Below are 17781 nucleotides of genomic sequence, written 5' to 3'. Positions count from 1 at the left end.
CAAGCTGTCCATAAGGGAATGTAAGCCTGGGCCTGAGAAGAGATCCCCACTAATGGTCTAGCACATAGCACAACTTAATTTTTAAAGATGTCACAATGGCCACCATACACACCGCGAATAATGTCATGACGACATTGACAGCCCCTGTCCCAACGGTGACAAACTGCACATCGTTCTCTTTTATGCCTGCTCTCCTGTAGATACTGTCAGCATAGTAGTAGACCTGCAGTCAAATGAAAGCAGCCTTTTCAGTCATACCAGCAAACAGGAAGGTGTTGTAAACAGTTGATCCTCTTAGGCTGCAATCCAACTCAGCCTAAGTAGGCTGTAAGCTCCATAGGGTTCAATGGGACTTACGCCCAGGTAAGCATGTGTTGCATTGGAGCCTTAGATGCTTTCTAGCTATACAATTTACAAATTCCACCCACCTCTCCAAATCGTTATTCAGAAAAATAGCAATGAGTGAATCTATCAATTTCCGTTTCCGTTTCTGATTGTTCTAATCTTAAATTCAGCTCTCCATAACAGTCTGTGAATTATTTTTTTAAAAAAAACTGCTCATGAAAATTCATCAGCTTTTTAATGTCATATGGATTTTGCTATGCCATTTTGCCTAATACTGTACACACCTTTTTTGCAAAACATATGTATATTTCCCCAAACAGAATGCATTTTTGCATGGTATATTCACATACGTGGATTTTAAGGCAAAATTTACGCCACCAGTACATGCATTTTTGTACATATTACTTGGCTGAAGAACTGCATTGCAAAATTTGGAGAGGTGCACATTTTGAAGGATGGCTGTGTTTTGGTTCACATATTGCTTTGGAAAGCGCGAATTAGGGAGATTCACCTTTAAATAAAACTGAATTTAATTTCTCCCCAGTCCCTAGTGAGGACTAGCAACTTGGTCCACGTGTTGCTTTGAAAAGGGCGAATTAGGTAGATTCATCTTTAAAGGTAAGCTAATTGGGATTTCCCCTCTATCCCTATTCAGGATGTCAGTATATTTACCGCGTTAACTCCAGAGAGCTGTTGCCCCATCATCATAACGATGATAGAGATCAGTTGCCATCGGAGACCACGATAGGTGAAAAGGGTAAGCACAGACATCCGCCCTTCAGCTTTCTCCGCCTGGTCTTCTGCACGCATCTCTTCCATCTCATCCTCCACATCGTCTTGGCCCCTCAGTTTCTTCAAAGCTGGACAGGAAGAAAGGAAGATCATTAAAACGGCAGGAAGCAGGCAGGAAAAGACAGCAGATATTTTACTCTGAGCGCATGCCGGCGTGCCGCGGTTTGCCATCCATGACATTCCATTTCTTAATGCCTTGTGGTCCATGAGTCATTGGTGCAAACAGCTAAACCCGGGGCAGGGAACTTGCAGCCCTCCAGATGCTGTTGGACTCCCAACTCCCATCAGCCCCAGCCAGCATGGCCTATCGCCAGGGATGGTGGGAGCTGCAGTCCACCATCACGTGGCGTCGTGGGCCTGGGGGGCCACTGGCTTGCCTGTGGGGAACGCGCTGGTGAGGCAGGCCCCTGCAGCCAGCAAGACTGAACCCTCAACTCATCAGGCCGGTGAACAGTGGGTTCAATCCTGCTCAGTTTGTCTGCTGTTTGAAAGCCCTTTTACACATAGCTCCATGCTGCTCGTCCCTGTGGCTGCCTGCCACTCCTTCTCCCATGGCTTCCCACCCTCCCTGGCCTCGCTCCAGGTGGTCTGACCCACCCTGGATTGTCTCAGGGCAGGGCTGGGCTGTCAGCTGGCTCCTGGAGCCCACTGAATCTGTCCGATTTGGTTCGGGATCAGGGCTTCGGCGGGGTCTAGTGAGCAGCCCAAGCCAACATCACGAGGTCTTGCACTTCAGTGATGGGGGAGTACATGGAAAAAGAATGAAAGCGCTCAAGATCCATGACTTCCAGGTGTCCCGTGGGGAGAAAGGGCTCCTACTGGGAGGAAGGGCAGGATATAAATCGAATAAATAAATAAGATCAGAGACATCTCCAAATAACGTTCTAGTGCCAAGAAACATTAAGTGTTCCTGGCAATTCACAGGTGGTCACACACATCTGGGCATGTCTTATAGTAGGTGTAGTACCTGTCTTGGCGCCCTCTTCATCTCCTTTCTGGATCAGCAGATACCTGGGACTCTCCGGAAAGAAGGGGAGCAGAAGAAGCTGCAATGCTGCAGGAACCCCAGTTAGACCCAACAGAATAGGCCAGCCTGCAACGAGAGAGAGAGAAAAGAGAAACATCACCATGCCTGCTGAGATGGATATTATGCAACTCTTTTCATTATACCTTTCCTCCTCCCTCCCTCTTTTTTTCCTTTTGTGTTGTGTCTTAGGTTATACGTCTGGGAAATAAGGCACCATCTAATAACATAAGCTGCTCCATGAGCCAGGCCCGGTGCCAAAGGGTAACCAGGCTGGGCCCTGGCCGAAGGCTCTGACAGCAGAGAGGGGTCCCTGAAGAGCCCCTCGTTAGGGTGGGAGGGTGGCACTCTAGTTCCATGATCTGTGGCAGAGTTGGGTCCTGCAACTTGACGCTGCCGCAGATAGTGGAGAGGGAGCTCCCAGGCACCCTCCCCATACAGGCAGCACAGGCTTCAACAAGCCTGCCCGCCCATCCTACCTACCTCTCCTGTCACGGTGAACGCTGTGCATACTGCACATGCATGCCTACTATCACCCAAGATGATGGTGGGGGCTTCCCTAAGAGGCTGACATCCCCGCTGCCATCTTGGTTGATGGCAGGCCTGCACACTATGCACTCACGTCATTCACATGACGCAGGAGGTAGGTGGGCCATGCTGGCGAGCCCGTTAGCTCCATGCAGCCCGTATTGGAAGGGGTTGTTGGGCTATGGCATCACAGGCCCAGGGCAGGCTGGCGCTGGCCCTGCCAGGAGCCTTTTTGGCAGAAGAGCAGGGTAAAAAAAATGCTTTCAGTAGAAAAAGACATGAAATGATATTGGATAAATAAAATATTAAATAAAATGATATTAAAAATATTACAAAGTAAAATACTAAACTTATATCATGTTAAATATTAAATAATAACTAAGTAAACAAATATCAAATAAAATAATAATATAAATAAAATGTAATAAATAATAATTTAAATGAAGCTAAGTATTAAATAATACACTAAATAATTTAAAATAAATATAAATAAGAAAATAAAATATCAGATAAATACAATGACAGCAGACATGGCATTTTTGCCTTCCTGATTTACCTCCGGTGCTTCCGAGAATCATCCGCATACCGAGAATCTGAGCAACGAGGATCCCGATTGTGATAAAGAGCTGTGGAACCACCCCCACGGCCCCCCTTAGGTTTTTGGGAGACAGCTCTCCAAGATACATAGGGACAACGTTGGAAGACAAGCCTGGTTGCATAGACAATTAAAAAAAAAGCAGAAGATTTAGTCCAGATGCAGCTGGGACCAGCAACAAAATATTGCAGTATAGTAATGCCTCAGTTAACAAATCCTCTGGGGAAGAAGCTCCTTTTAACAAAGTCTTTTTGGGGTGTGGGGGGCATAGTCAGAATGTGGCTCCTTGTCTACTGGATTGCAGCTGCTGCAGGCAGCTCTCTCATGTGTGGCTGGAATTGCACTCCTTGCCAAGTGGTACATGTGCCTCTGCAGTAAACAGTGCTTCAGGGACAGTAAACTGTGCTTTGGGTCCCCTGGAAGCACTGTTTACTGCAGACAAGAGAAAGAGAGAGACCAAGCACAGGGTGGTGGTGCTTGCCCCTTGCCTGCCTGCTCGAGTGTACAGAGAGAACCGTGCTCAAAGCTTTGGATTGCTGTAGCAAGATGCTACATGATAAAAGAAAAAAGGCAAGGCAGGCATCCCTGGATGCATCCCTGGAAGAAGGCTTCGAATGGTCTGCATGCAATGTTTACCTGACCTGGTTGTTTCCTTTCAGACATGCGTATTGTTAGTTTTGAATAAAAAAGTCCGGGCACCATATCAATTTGATGAGGGCACCAAGTTCACTACTAGGAAGCTGTCTCATACCAAGTCAGACCCTTGGTCCATCTAGCTCAGTACTGTCCACACTGACTGGCAGCAGCTCTCTGGGATTTCAGACAGGGTGTCTCCAAGCCCCTCCTGGAGATACTGTGCAAATGAACCTGGGACCTTCTACACGCAGAGCAGATGCTCTATCAGGCTCTGTCAGATGCTCTACACAGCCCTTCCCCAGTAGGAGTGAAATTGTTTGTGTGTGTTCATGTGTGTATGGTTGTTGTTGTTGTTGTTGTTATGTGCCTTCAATTCGATTTCGACTTATAGTAACCTTCAATAGCAGCTGTTGTAAACCACCCTGTTCAGATCTTGTCAGTTCAGGTCTGTGGCTTCCTTGATGGACTCGATCCATCTCTTGTGTGGTCTTCCTCTTTTTCTACTCCCTTCTGTTTTTCCCAGCATTATTGTCTTTTCTAGTGAATCAGGTCTTCTCATTATGTGTCCAAAGTATGATAACCTCAGTTTCATCATTTTAGCTTCTAGTGAGAGTTCTGGTTTAATTTGTTCTAACACCCAATTATTTGTCTTTTTCGGTGTCCATGGTATGCACAAAGCTTTCCTCCAGCACCACATTTCAAATGAGTTGAGTTTTCTCTTATCCGCTTTTTTCACTGTCCAACTTTCACATCCATACATAAAGAGTGGGTGTGTGTACGTAACATGATGTAAAGGGAAGTCAACACCAGGAAACTATTATTAACTCCTGATAACTGAATTGCTCTCTAGCTTCTGAAATGCAATACCCATCACACTTTGGATAGTTGATATTCTCCCGCTAGTGAGAGGGAACAGAGAAACAGTCTGGGAACAGTTTCGACTTAGAGGCCCTGAAGGCCAGCTGTGACAAGGAGAGAAACCACCAAAGGGGGGGGGGGGAATGAAGCTGAAGTCACGTGTCCACTGCACAGTTTACAATATCCTCACAGGGCATCCCAGGTTAGATCACCAAGGAAAACACTCTGGCAACCTCCGCCATCAATCTCCAAAAGTGTACGTAAGAAAGCTAATACAACACTGAGTGTTTTGCTACAGGGGGCCAGTGGTCAACATATATTGTTCGCGTTATTTTCCAACACCTGTTCAAGTTCTAGCCCATTTGTTAGAGAGGATTAAGCTGCTCTCACAATCTTGCCTCCCGTTTATCTTCCGTACTTTGAATCAATCCACACTGCGTGGATCAGAGCTGCAGGGCCGTAGGAGAGGGAACGCTTTTCCAGCCAAAGGGCCACATTCCCTTCTGGGGGCCACATGGCAGTGGTGGGCGGAGCAACGGATGTGAGCATTACCTTGGTACACACACTCACACTCCCCTCTCTATCCTCAGGAGGCTTCATCAGAGTTCATGGCTGCAATTCAGCCAGGCAAAGACCCTCAAGGAGAATGCGAAGCAGGGCTGGTGGGGAGTCTGGCTCGGGAGAGTCCCGAGGGCCTGACAGAAGAGGCTTGGAGGGCCTAAGGTTACCCATCCCTGCTGTCGAAGCAGCAAGTGGGGAAACGTGAAGGCAAGACAATAACTGGAACGTAGGCACGTTGCTGCATTTTTTTCCAGGTAAGAGTCAATTCTGAGGGCCTCCTGCAGCACGCAAAGCAAATGCTGGGCCACTGAACTACAGCCCTTCCCTTAAGATATAGGAAGCCACCTTATACAGAGTCAGACCGTTAGCCCATGTAGCTCAGTACTGTTAACACTGACTGGCAGCAGCTTTCCAGGGTTTCTAGTCTTTCCCAGCCCTACCTGGAGATGCCGTCGGGGATTGAACCCTGGGACCTTGGGCATGCAAAGCAGGTGGCTCTGCCGCTGAGCTGGGGGCCGCCCTTCTCTCCATGCCTCCTGCTCACCTGCACATATACCGATGATGATGCGGCAAACGATGATCACCTCGAAAGTCTTTGCCACCTTGGAGGTGCCCATGAGAATGGCAGGGATGATGGAGAAGATGTTGTTGATCAGTAAGGTGCCCTTTCTGGGAAGGAAGAGAGGGAGACAAGGCATCAGAGTCCCTCTGAGATGAGAGGAGGCTCACACGATGGATCAAGGCTGCGCAGCCAAAGCAGCCACTCATGCAGAGACACAGCAGGGAGCCTTCTCCCTAGTTGGTGCTCCCAGCTCCCTGGAGATCTTAGTCCAGAGATGGGGGACTGGTGGCCTTCCAGAAGTTGCTAGATTACAACTCCCACCATCCCTAACCAATGGGCATGCTGGCTGCTGGGAGGCAGAGTCCAGCAACATTTGGAGGGGCCTCAGGTTCCCCATCCTTTAACTAGACCATCACTTGCCTTTACTGTTGCCCCCAAGTGACTTCCCCCATAACTGTGCCTGGTGGCCCTCCAGATGATGTTGAGCTGCGATTCCCACCATCCCTGACCCTTGGCTACACTGGCCAGGGCTGATGGGAGTTCGGGTTCGGCAACGTCTGGAAAGAAGGCATCACGTTGGCTGCCCCTGCTTCACACCCCGCTGCATCGCATCACATCACAACGCATCTTGCAACACTCCCACAATGTAAGCCAGAAGATCATTTTTCTTACCTGCCACATTTGTTCACCATGGGGCCAACCATAAGTGACCCGAAGAAGCCTCCGAGGGGGAAGAAAGACACCGTGAGAGACCAGAGGGCCAACATCAAGTTCTCATCCATGTACTCGCCCTTCCTTTCGTAGTAGGTTTCATTGTAAAAATCTTTCATGAACTGGGAGAAGACAGGGGCAAGGGTCTCATGAGCAATGACCTGTTTTAAGTAAGCCTGGAATAGAGAACTGGTAGCCTTCCAGATGTTGCTAAACTACAACTTCCACCATCCCAGATTATTGGCCATGCTGGCTGGGGCTGATGGGAACTGGAGTCCAACAACTGCTGGAAGGCCACAGATGTTCCTCATCTCTGAACTAGGTGGGGTCATTTGCTTTTACTGCCCCAGCTACCCCAACCACAGCTCTGACCATCACTTGCCTTTACCACCCCTAGCTGCCTCAATTATAACTCTGACCATCACTTGCCTTTACTGCCCCTAGCTATCACCATCACAACTTTGCCTCCCTTTAATGCAGGGCTAGGGAAGCTGTGGCCCCCCAAATGTTATTGGACTATGACTCCCCACTATCCCTGACTATTGGCCATGCTGGCTGGGGCTGATGGGAGCTAGGAGTCCAGCAATATCTGGAGGGCTACAGGTCCCCTGTCCCTGATGTAAACAGCATCAACATTTATCATCTCTGGTTGATGGTGGTCATAATTCCAAAAAGAAACAATGACTTGATCATATGATGCTGCCTTATGTGGAGTTGGACCATCACCATCGCCATCAGGCTGTATCCACTGTTCTCCGTCTGCCAGCACAAGGGCTCTCGCACTAGCAGATGGGCGAGTTTTAATTCTGCACCACAGAGGAATTAAATGCAGCAGTGGCGCCAGCAGAAACTTGTTTGGAAACAGCGGAGCATAAATGTGTCAAAGTTAAACATATGAGCCCAGTTCCCCAAGATCTTCTCTAGTTTAACCAAGAACTGAGGATGGGGAAGGGCCGTAGCTCAGCGGGAGAGCAACTGCTTTGCATGCAGAAGGTCTCTAGGTAGAGCTGGGAGAGAACCTTGCCTCAAACCCTGGAGAACCACTGCCAGCCAGTGTAGACAATACTGAGCTAGGTGGACCAATAGTCCAAATCAGGATAAGGCAGCGCTCATTTAAGGCGAGGGGGAAGCCCAGAAGAGAAGGAGCAGGGACAGATAAAGAAATTGAAATGGACAGAAGGGAGGCAGGCAGGCAGGCAGACAGGCAGAGAAACCCTCTGCAAGCCAGATCTCCAGCAAAAGCAATTTGTCCCTTGCCCCAGAAGCCCACTGAATGCAGAGAGGAAGTGGGAGAGTGAGATAAATTGGGGATAGGGGGGTTGCAGACACACACACACACACACACACACACACACACACACACACACACACACACACAGAGAGAGAGAGAGAGAGAGAGAGAGAGAGAGAGAGAGAGAGAGAAGGGGGTGGCGGCATAATGACTCAGGCAAAAACCTTCCCAGCCCTGTGACCAGTAGTGACTGGTGGCTCCATGTCAGTGGAATCTGCTCCAGTGTTTAATCTGAACTTTCAAGGAGCTGTCCAAGGTGCTTCAGCAGTGGCAGTTGTAGCTCCATCTGTACCTTGGACAGCTCCTTGAAAGTGCTGTCTAAAACCCGGAGCAGATTTCACTGGGACCTTCTGCGTGCAAAGCAGAGGCTCTACCTGTGAGCTGTAGCCCTTGCCTGGTCTGCATCCTGCACCCCCGTAGACAGAAGCTTACCGTCCCCAGGCGACAGAACCCTGCGGTACCAACCTTTCACCTGACTAATATTAGGATACAGCCGTAGCAAAGCATCCCATGTGGGCATCCCATGCAGGCTGGCATCCAGTTTAAAGGGGGTTTTGCCCGCCACCCAGCCCATCTGCGCGCAGTGACAGTTTGCACGTCAGTGGTCTCAACCTACCAGCTCTGGAGAATTGATCACCGAGACGTTATAGCCATATTGGAAAGATGAGCCGAAGGCAGCAATCAAGGTCACCAAGGCAAGCATGAGAGTCATTCTCTGCAGGCAAGAAGACAGGGAGGGAGTTATTGACGGGTCAGTCTGCTAACATAATGCCTGGAAGTATCTTGGTCCCCTTGAGTCAAGGGTGAGGAATCAAATGTGGCCCTCCATCCCTCTCTGTATGGGCCTCGGAACTCTCCCCAGGCAACACCACCTCACCAGCCCTGCTTCACCCCTCTGAGTGTTTTTTTTGCCTGGTGGGAACGCACCCTCCTTGAACCCTGATAGCACCCTTTTGCTTGCCTGGATGGAAGACAGTGAGGGGTGTGTGAGTGGGTGTAGAAACTAACCAACCGTACAAAGGTTAAAATCTACATCTAGAATATTAATTTTTTATTCAGGTTTACATAACTTATGTCTTATTGCATTTTAAATTCTGTTAAGAGCAATAATCGTTTTTAAGTAGCAAGGTGTGATTTGCCAAGGAAATTCAGCATGCTACATTTTCTCATATTGCAGTTTGTTTGCATCCACGTTAATTCCTATTTCTGCTACTCTTCCATGATGCGAAATGTTGTTTTGCAATGGCTGAATTACTAGGAACAAATAAACGGATCTTTATTCAAAATAAATGAATAAACAAGTTTTTTGAGCCATTGTTATGATTGCCAATTTCACTCATTAGCTGCTTTCCAGGAAAGAAGACACTGCTCCAAAGCTACGCACAGAGCCATAACACACAGAAAGCTTGCAAAGATTTAAAAACACCAAGGAAAGCATAATAAAAGGCAAGTGATCTGAATTGCTCCTTCTGCCTCATTTCCTCCCGATGCATCCCTTATTTTATGGCTGCACTGAGTAATTTCAGAAAGATAAGTGACCTTCGCACACAGGTTCTACCATCACACAGTACCAGCCTATAAAAAACAGGGGTGTTCCTGGCTGAGGCTGCAACTAGCCAGTGCCATCAGTTGGGGCTGCTTTTAAAATATTGCTAGCGGATTACAGATTTGTTCCTTTCCTCCTGGCATGCAGATCATATTTTCCATTGGGAAGCCTGGCCTCCCTTCTGACCCTAGGTGGCCTTTATGCTTCCTCTGTTCCCTTTAGCTCTCCCCACCCACTCCCCCCCTTTGACATCTTCTGGTATCCACCTGCTGCAGCTTGAAGACAGATTTATTAGTGGCATGTGGCCTCCTTCTCATTTAGGACAGTCAGATATTTTCTTGCCCCCCCCGCCAACAGGCAAGCTTGTTCAGACAGTGTGCATGCAGAAAAAAAATCAATGGGAAGGGCCTGGCAGGCTGTCTAATCCATCCTCCTTTTGCTTGATGCAGAAATCAAGGACTGGAACATCCCTAACAGATGGCTGTGCAGCCTCTGACCCACTGCCCATCTGTAGCTCATTGGTTCCATTGCCAAGAGGTTCTAACCATCAAAACGACTCTCTTAATGTTCAGACTCTCTTAAAGTTCAACCGCAATCTATCCTCTTCCACTTAAGCCCTTTAGATTGGTCCACACCATACATTTAAAGCACATCCAACACACATTGAAAGCACATGGCTTCCCCCAAAGAATCATGGGAACTGTAGCTTTAAGCGTGCGCTGGATGTGCTTTGAATGTATGGGTGTGGATCTGCCCCTAAGTTGTCCTCAGCAGAGAACAAGGCGGCGTACATACCATGCATTTAACGCCCATGGCTTCCCCCAAAGAATCATGGGAACTGCAGTTTGTTGTGGGTGCCGGGAACTGTAGCTCTGTGAGGGGTAAACTACAATTCCCAGGATTCTTTGGGGGAAGCGCAAGTGTTTTAAATGTGCTTTGAATGTATGGTGTGTATGCAGTGTTAAGTCTTCGTTTGTGCAACCTTCAGGTAATTTGAAAAAGTAGGGGCTGATTTTAACTTTATTGGAGAATAAGTAATTTCTTCTGTGACATTCTAGTCTTACATTTGTACTTCTCTGGTGGGGATGCTGCATAACTGAGCATGCAAAAGTGCAACATTTATTCTTGGGAGAATGGGATGCTTCCCTTGTATTATGCCTCTGAACGTGTGCAGTATGTTGTACCTAGATACACCAGATGACCACATCTAAACTTTACAGACCTGTGGAGGGTCAAGCTCCCAGTTCAGAAAGCATGAAAAGTAAAATCAGGCCCTGTTAACTCTCATTTAAGAATAAAACACTAGGAATTTGGTACATGCTCAGAGGCATTCTCCTCCTTTATGTTTTAGGCTGAGCGTTCCTGCATTGACAAATGAATTCTGGATCTCATGCACAAAGCTATGGGTCTGCAGGACTGGCTCAAGAGGTATTATTATTATTAATTACATTTGTATACCGCCCCATAGCCGAAGCTCTCTGTGCGGTTTACAACACGACTCATTATCTGAGTCATGCATTTTATTGCAATGTCACATAGGATGCTGGGAGCATAACTCTCCAATTTGTGCCTAACCAGTCAACATTGCAAGCGATTTGGGGTGTACTTCTACAACTGCATGCTAGTTCATGGATATCTGTTAAATTGCTGGCCAAGGGTTGGGTTGCTTGGACAGTCACACCGCTCCTGCAGTTTGCATCCTTGGCAATCAGAAGTGTAAATTAAGCCTTTGTTTCCCTGCAGCGTTGCTAGCCCCATGCAGACTCTTGGCTTGAACAAAAACAGTACTGCATACTGAGACAAAGCCGCACAGAGCTAAAAAGGCTCCAGAAAATGGACTCTCAGCTATTGCATGTTGATTGCAAGCTTGGAGATAATGTTGCTGCTCAGTCAAAACAGTCAACAGGAAGGAAAATAAAATCTCCCCAACATTCAGCTCAACACCCTAACTCCATTGCCTCTTTTTAATTTTTTTTTAAATCCAGTATTTTTCTGTGCATTAGCGTCTGTTGTTCTGATAAGGTCCCTTTTGAGCCACAGCTTACAAAGTTCTGTCAGTGGGGTCCAAAGTTTCACAACCACGGGACCATTCCCAGACCCTCACATCTCACAGCGGCTGTGCCACTTCCCCATCAAATAGACATGTGTCTGTGTTGCAGCTAGCAAAGTCCTCCCAGTTTTGCCCATTTCCCTCTCAACCCACATGCACAGAAACAGAGCTCAGCGCAGTAGGTCAATCAGACACTCACCCCCTTCTTGGGCTCCATGCTTGTATGATTTCTCTCCATCTTCATTTTAAATGTTCTTCCTCTCAGCTCTGCCTTCTATTTGTAGTAGCAATGCAGAGAATAACCCCACATGAACAGAATACACACACATATATATATATATATACACACACATACATGCTGAGTGTGTTAGGGAACACCCAGCAATATACTTTATAGCCCAATAATACATAAATCTTGTCCTCTGACACTCCCTGAGGCGTGCATGCCTGTCTCGTGCTCTCCTTGTGGATACGCTTTCCCTTTCTCCATTCAAGACCTTGGATCTGCAAGCACACAGTCTTAAGGACAGCGTGGCTACAAGCCAGGATCAGTGGTAGAGCACATGCTTTTGCACGCAGAAACTCCCACATTCATACTCCAGTTCAAAAAGGATCTCAGAGTTGCAGGACTGCAGGGTGGTGGTAGCGGAGGAGGGGGAAGGATCCCCTGCCTGATCTGCTCGGAGAGTTGCCTGCCCGTCAGAGTCGACAACACTGAACTAAATGAGCCAAGCGGTTCGAGTCTGCAGAAGACCTCTTTATATGGGCTCCAAGGCAGCCTCTCTCTCTCCTTCTCTCTCTACCCGCGGCTCGCTCTTAAAAGAGTTGCTTTGCTCCTGTGCTGAAAAAAAAAAGAAGGCTGCCAACTCCGTCTCTCCTTGCAACAGGCTGGATTGAGCAATAACAAGAGAAAATAATTCCAGCAGCGTTTTGGAATAAGTCACACCACTGACAGGCTGAAGGCAAATGTTTGCTTCATATGCTCCAGCCGTCCTTATTTGCTAATTCTGTCCCTGGTGAATCATGGTCCCCAATTTGTCTTTTTGGGGAGGTGTTGTGGATGGCTTTAAAAAGAAAACTTTAAAAAAATAGCATGCACATACATGCATTAGAACCTTTCAGCTTTCTCTTCCAGGTCTTTAGAAGTTATAACTTAAGGTGGATAAAACCACTTCCACAAAAGTTAAAAGTTATTTAGGCTCCGTACATACCATGCATTTAAAGTGCATTTAAACCACATGACTTCCCCAAAAGAATTCTGGGAACTGTAGTTTGTTAAAGGTGCAGGGAATTATAGCTCAGTGAGGGATAAACTACCATTCCCAGGATTCTTTGAGGAAAGTCATGTGCTTTAAGATGCTTTCAGAGCGGATTAGAGAAATTAAAGGAGAGGAGGTCTATCAGTAGCTATTGTCTACAACTAAATAGAGCCTCCAGGCTCAGGAGCAGTATGCCATGTCTAGAGTGGCACATCTTACTTTACAGTGGACAGCTCCCTATCCAAAGGGCACTAAAAGGACCGTGCTTTCTTTGAAGGAGTCCTCTTTTTGAAGGCCAGTTCACAGATAACTAACCCTAAGAAGGAAGAGTGGGTTTGTTGAAGTTGCCCTCAGTAGTTAGCATCCAGTCTGCAGACTGAGCAGGCACATATAACATCTGGTCACAGTCTTCCCTGCTATGGTGAGACGCATTGCTGTTTTATGGAAATGATAGTAATTATTTCCAAATTGGCATCGATACCTGTAAATGTGCATATTCAAATATTATGGAAACCCGTGTCCTCTTTTGTGATGATGCACAAGTGACCACCCTGAGTTTCGGGCTGTGTACCCACCATGTATTTAAATCACATGGCTTCCCCCAAAGAATCCTGGGATCCGTAGGTTTTTAAGGTTGCTCAGAACTCTAGGTCTGTGAGGGGGGAAACTACGCTTCCCAGCATTCTTTGGGGGAATTCATGTGCTTTGAATGTATGGGGTGCACACAGCCACAGTCAATGGGGAGCAACAGACTTATTGTCACATTCGGGCTTGTCTCTGTCAGCAGGACCCAGCAAGCTCTCTTCTTATTCACCGAGGAACGCCAAATAAGCTTCACGGCAACCCCACGGTTCTCTGCAACACCCTTTGAAAGCTTTGGCTCAGAGCAGCCTTCACCAGCCTGACTTCAGCTATCAGCTCCTGGCCACCTGGTCAGTGAAGGCTTGGCTTAAAGCAGGGATGAGGAACCTGTGGCCTTCCAGCTCCCATCAGCCCCAGCCAGCATGGCAAACGGTCCAGGATTATGGGAGTGGTAGCCCAACAAGAACAACTGTAAGGCTGCAGGTGCCCCACCCTCAGCGCAACTCCTGCCTCCCTCAGGTTTACATAGACCAGAATAGGGGAGGCTGGTCCATTAGGGCACAGAGGGCACTGCCCCACCAGCCTCAGCCAGTCCCTCACCTGCCTGCCTTCCTAGTTGCAACCAGTCCAGGGGGGCGGCACTGCCTGTGACAGCTTCCTCCTCCCTTAGTCTTAGCGCTTGCATTGCAATGCACCGTAAGGTTCATGCAGGTGCATTAAATGCTCCTGCTCAGAGATTTAACTTTGAGAGAACTTTGGAAGAGGAGGGGCAGGAAATAAGCTGAGACTTTAAGAATGAGAACTTTAGAAGATTATCCCCAAAAGAATGAAACATGGGCAGAAATTTACTATTGGGGCAGCGGGTACCAGAAAATTGGTGCTGCCCCTAATAAAGAGGGATGGATAGCAGAACTCTCTCGGCTGTGAGAGGACATTGTGCAGTTTCAGCATTCCTAAGGAAAGAGTGCAAAAGTCTACCAGCAAAATAATGGCTCACCCTGTGAGTTGTCTTCAGCTAAATCCTGCCTAGAGTAGACCCATTTAAATTAGTGGACCTAAGTTAGTCATATCCATTAACTTCAATGGGTCTGCTCTGAGTAGGGCTAGCATTCCATACAACCCTGTATGCTGAAAATTGTCATCACTCTCACGAAGCCTATTTCATCAGGCAAGGGAAACTCCAAGCAGGCTGAAAACTCAAGTTGCTAGATCTCAGTGAGCAGAACATTCCTCCCCTCCTTGTCTTGGATCCCTCACCAATCGCCCCCCCCCAAAATGCTTGCCCCAACCCACCAATTCCACCTCCAACTCTGCCACAAACCCTTGAGAGTCCTTCTGTGGGCTGAAACAATAACAATGAGAGTTGTAGTCAGCCCAGTCCTACTCAAAGTAGACCCAAGCTAGTCAGGCCCATTAATTTCAATGGGTCTACTCTGAGCAGGAGTACAATTGGATAACACCCCCTGGATGCAATCCTAAAGAATTTCCCTCCCAGATAGGGATATAGCCAGTCCAGTTATTTAAACAGGACCATTAAAACAAAACAAAACCAAAAGCCAACAAGAAGTGTGCTAAGTTCATGCTTACACAAAACCTACAAGCCAAACAGTTACATTTTACAAGCCCCTCAGCAAAGATGGGAAAGCAAACTGTGGATCAACGGTCCATCTCCCCTTACGCTAAAGCATGCATCCTTCCAAGATGCTTCAAAAACATTGCCTTTTACCTTAAAAGTTGCAGTTGGTTCCTTTTGCAGTTATGGTTATTGCTTGGACGGAGAACAAAGTTGGTTTAAGCCAACAGGCACCTTTTCTCTCTCTCTCTCTCTCTCTCTCTCTCTCTCATGAATCCTGCCAATCTGACTCTGGAGGTGGTGTGTATTAAAAAGTCAAGAGAGAAAAACAGTAACAAAAGATCTTCTTTCTATGTCCTTCTGTTGGCTCCGCCTCTTGTCTCCTGGAAAACCCTTCATTGCAAGGCTTTCTGGAAGACTGCCATGGCTTACGTGCCCCCAGTCATATAGTGCCCCCAGTCAGGCCTCTGGGGAGACAATGGCAGAGGCATTGGCATTTGCATTTGTGGAGATTCCCTGTATCGTCTGCACAGAGTTGTAGTCAGAGTGCAAAGTCAAAAGTTTGAGAACACCTATAAGAAATACTCCCCTCCCAAATATGTGGGGTGAAATACAGTTTTAGCCACATGAGTGGGTCTGTGATTGCATAATAAAATTCAGTTGATTGAATTGTACTGCATGAACCCTGTAGTAATCAAAGTCAAAGGCTCTTGTGGCTCCTGAAAGACTAATCAATTTATTAAGGCATAAGTGTTTGGGGACTCAAGCCCACTTCATCAGGCATCCAAGGAAAAGGTTGCAAGGTGGGGAGTGAATGCCAATGAAATGCAAAAATTACAGTCAGGGATAATTAGAGCTTAAATATGTGCTAAATGAAAAGATGGAAATGGACTGCCTTTAAGTTGATTCCGGCTTTTGGCAACCCTATGAATAGGGTGTTCATGGGAAGTGGTATTCAGAGGGGGGTTACCATTGCCTCCCTCTGAGGCTAATCCTCCCCAGCTGGCTAGAGCCTGCTCAGTTTGCCACATCTGCACAAGCCAGCCCCTTCCTTGTCCGCAACTGCCAGCTGGGGGACAACTGGGCTCCTTGGGACTATGCAGCTTGCCCACGGCTGCACAGGTGGCAGGGTACGTAACCCCTGAGCCACTCACTGTGGGGGTGATCTTTAGCTGGCCCTTGACACCCAAGAGACACGAGAGGGGATTTGAACTCACAGACTCTGGACTCCCAGCCAGGCTCTCAGTGGCTATTAGCTATGATGGCTATGTTCTCTGGAGGCAGTATGCTTCAGAATACCAGTTGCTGAAAACCGGAGGGGAGAGTGCTCTTGCACTCAGATCCTGCTTGCTGGCTTCCCAGAGGTATCTGGTTGGCCACTGTGAGAACAAGATGCTAGACTAGATGAGCCACTGACCTGATCCAGCAGGCTGCTGTTAATGTTCTTAAAATGGTGATAATTGTGGAGATGATTGTATTAACGCCTACAGAGGGGTAAGGAACCATTTGCAAGAAACAGTCAGAGATAGCACAGATATGCTGGCGTTAGTAAGCTAATTAACACTTTTTTCGATCAACGCCTTGTCTCGATTTAATCCACAAATGATGGCACTGAATTTCCTCGTGAATTCAGCTGTTCCATTTTATATTCTTCCTCTTTAGTTCCTTTGTTCCAGAATTAGGGAATTAGGGTTGCCAACACACCAGGGTAAGAAAAATAAATAAATTAAAAACAGCATGTACCTTTAACAGCTTGATGTGCAGAAACCAAAAACGCAAAGCCTGTCACAGCATGGAGATAAGCTATTCACTTACCAATTACTGCAAATCAAACCCTGTCAAAGGCACATCTGCAAAAGGTAGCAGCCCTGTTCTTTGAGGTGGCAAGATAAATCTACAAAGTTGTGATTTATCAAGGCGATTTTTGTGACCAAGCTGTTTAAGCATTCACATTGTGTGGGGATGGGAGGGGGGCAAGGACAGAAAACAATAAAAAAATAATCTTGATGCTCTTCTCACATTTGCTTTGTTTTGCCTTGAAAGCCAGGAAGTGTGATGTATGTGTTATGTGCCTTCAAGTCGATTATGATTTATGGTGATCCTATGAATCAGTGACCTGTAGCATTTGTTATAAACCACCCTGTTCAGATCTTGTAAGTCTAGGTCTGTGGCTTCCTTTGTGGAATCAATCCATCTCTTGTTTGGTCTTCCTCTTTTTCTACTCCCTTCTGTTTTTCCCAAGCATTACTGTCTTTTCTAGTGAATCAGGTCTTCTCATTATGTGTCCAAAGTATGATAACATCATTTTCATTATTTTAGCTTCTAGTGATAGTTCTGGTTTAATTTGTTCCAACACCCAATTATTTGTCTTTTTCATTCAGCAAAGTTTCTAGATATTCTAAATGACTATTCCCTAGACCAGTTGGTCATGGAACCGACCAGAGGGACGGCAACCCTGGACTTAATCCTCAGTGGGGACCGGGACCTGGTGCAAGATGTAAGTGTTGTTGAACCGATTGGGAGCAGTGACCACAGTGCTATTAAATTAAACATACATGTAACTGGCCAACTGCCAAGAAAATCCAACACGGTCACATTTGACTTCAAAAGAGGAAACTTCACAAAAATGAGGGGATTGGTAAAAAGAAAGCTGAAAAACAAAGTCCAGAGGGTCACATCACTCGAAAATGCTTGGAGTTGTTTAAAAACACTATATTAGAAGCTCAACTGGAGTGCATACCGCAGATCAGAAAAGGTACCGCCAGGGCCAAGAAGACGCCAGCATGGTTAACGAGCAAAGTCAAGGAAGCTCTTAGAGGCAAAAAGTCTTCCTTCAAAAAATGGAAGTCTTGTCCAAATGGAGAAAAT

At 46.9% G+C, this 17781-nt stretch overlaps 1 protein-coding gene across 8 annotated transcripts in view; it reads right to left on the bottom strand.

The window, feature by feature from the left end:
* LOC133372516 (solute carrier family 2, facilitated glucose transporter member 5-like) overlaps positions 1–17781 on the bottom strand; it is an 87907-nt gene that overhangs the window by 55583 nt on the left and 14543 nt on the right. For 3 of the 8 annotated variants that reach the window (XM_061601256.1, XM_061601255.1, XM_061601257.1), the window contains exons 2-9: positions 11699–11773; positions 8520–8618; positions 6574–6734; positions 5884–6008; positions 3246–3398; positions 2105–2230; positions 1018–1205; positions 113–223 (exon numbers count right to left, since the gene is read on the bottom strand). In XM_061601256.1, coding sequence (XP_061457240.1) covers positions 113–223; positions 1018–1205; positions 2105–2230; positions 3246–3398; positions 5884–6008; positions 6574–6734; positions 8520–8618; positions 11699–11773 — 1038 coding nt within the window. The other 5 variants (XM_061601259.1, XM_061601261.1, XM_061601260.1 and 2 more) reach the window with 5 other exon arrangements.

Source organism: Rhineura floridana, chromosome 18 (genome assembly GCF_030035675.1).
Source record: "Rhineura floridana isolate rRhiFlo1 chromosome 18, rRhiFlo1.hap2, whole genome shotgun sequence".
NCBI lineage: Eukaryota > Metazoa > Chordata > Lepidosauria > Squamata > Rhineuridae > Rhineura > Rhineura floridana.
Note: the sequence above shows the minus strand (reverse complement) of the source record. Positions and strands in the feature narration are given on the sequence as shown.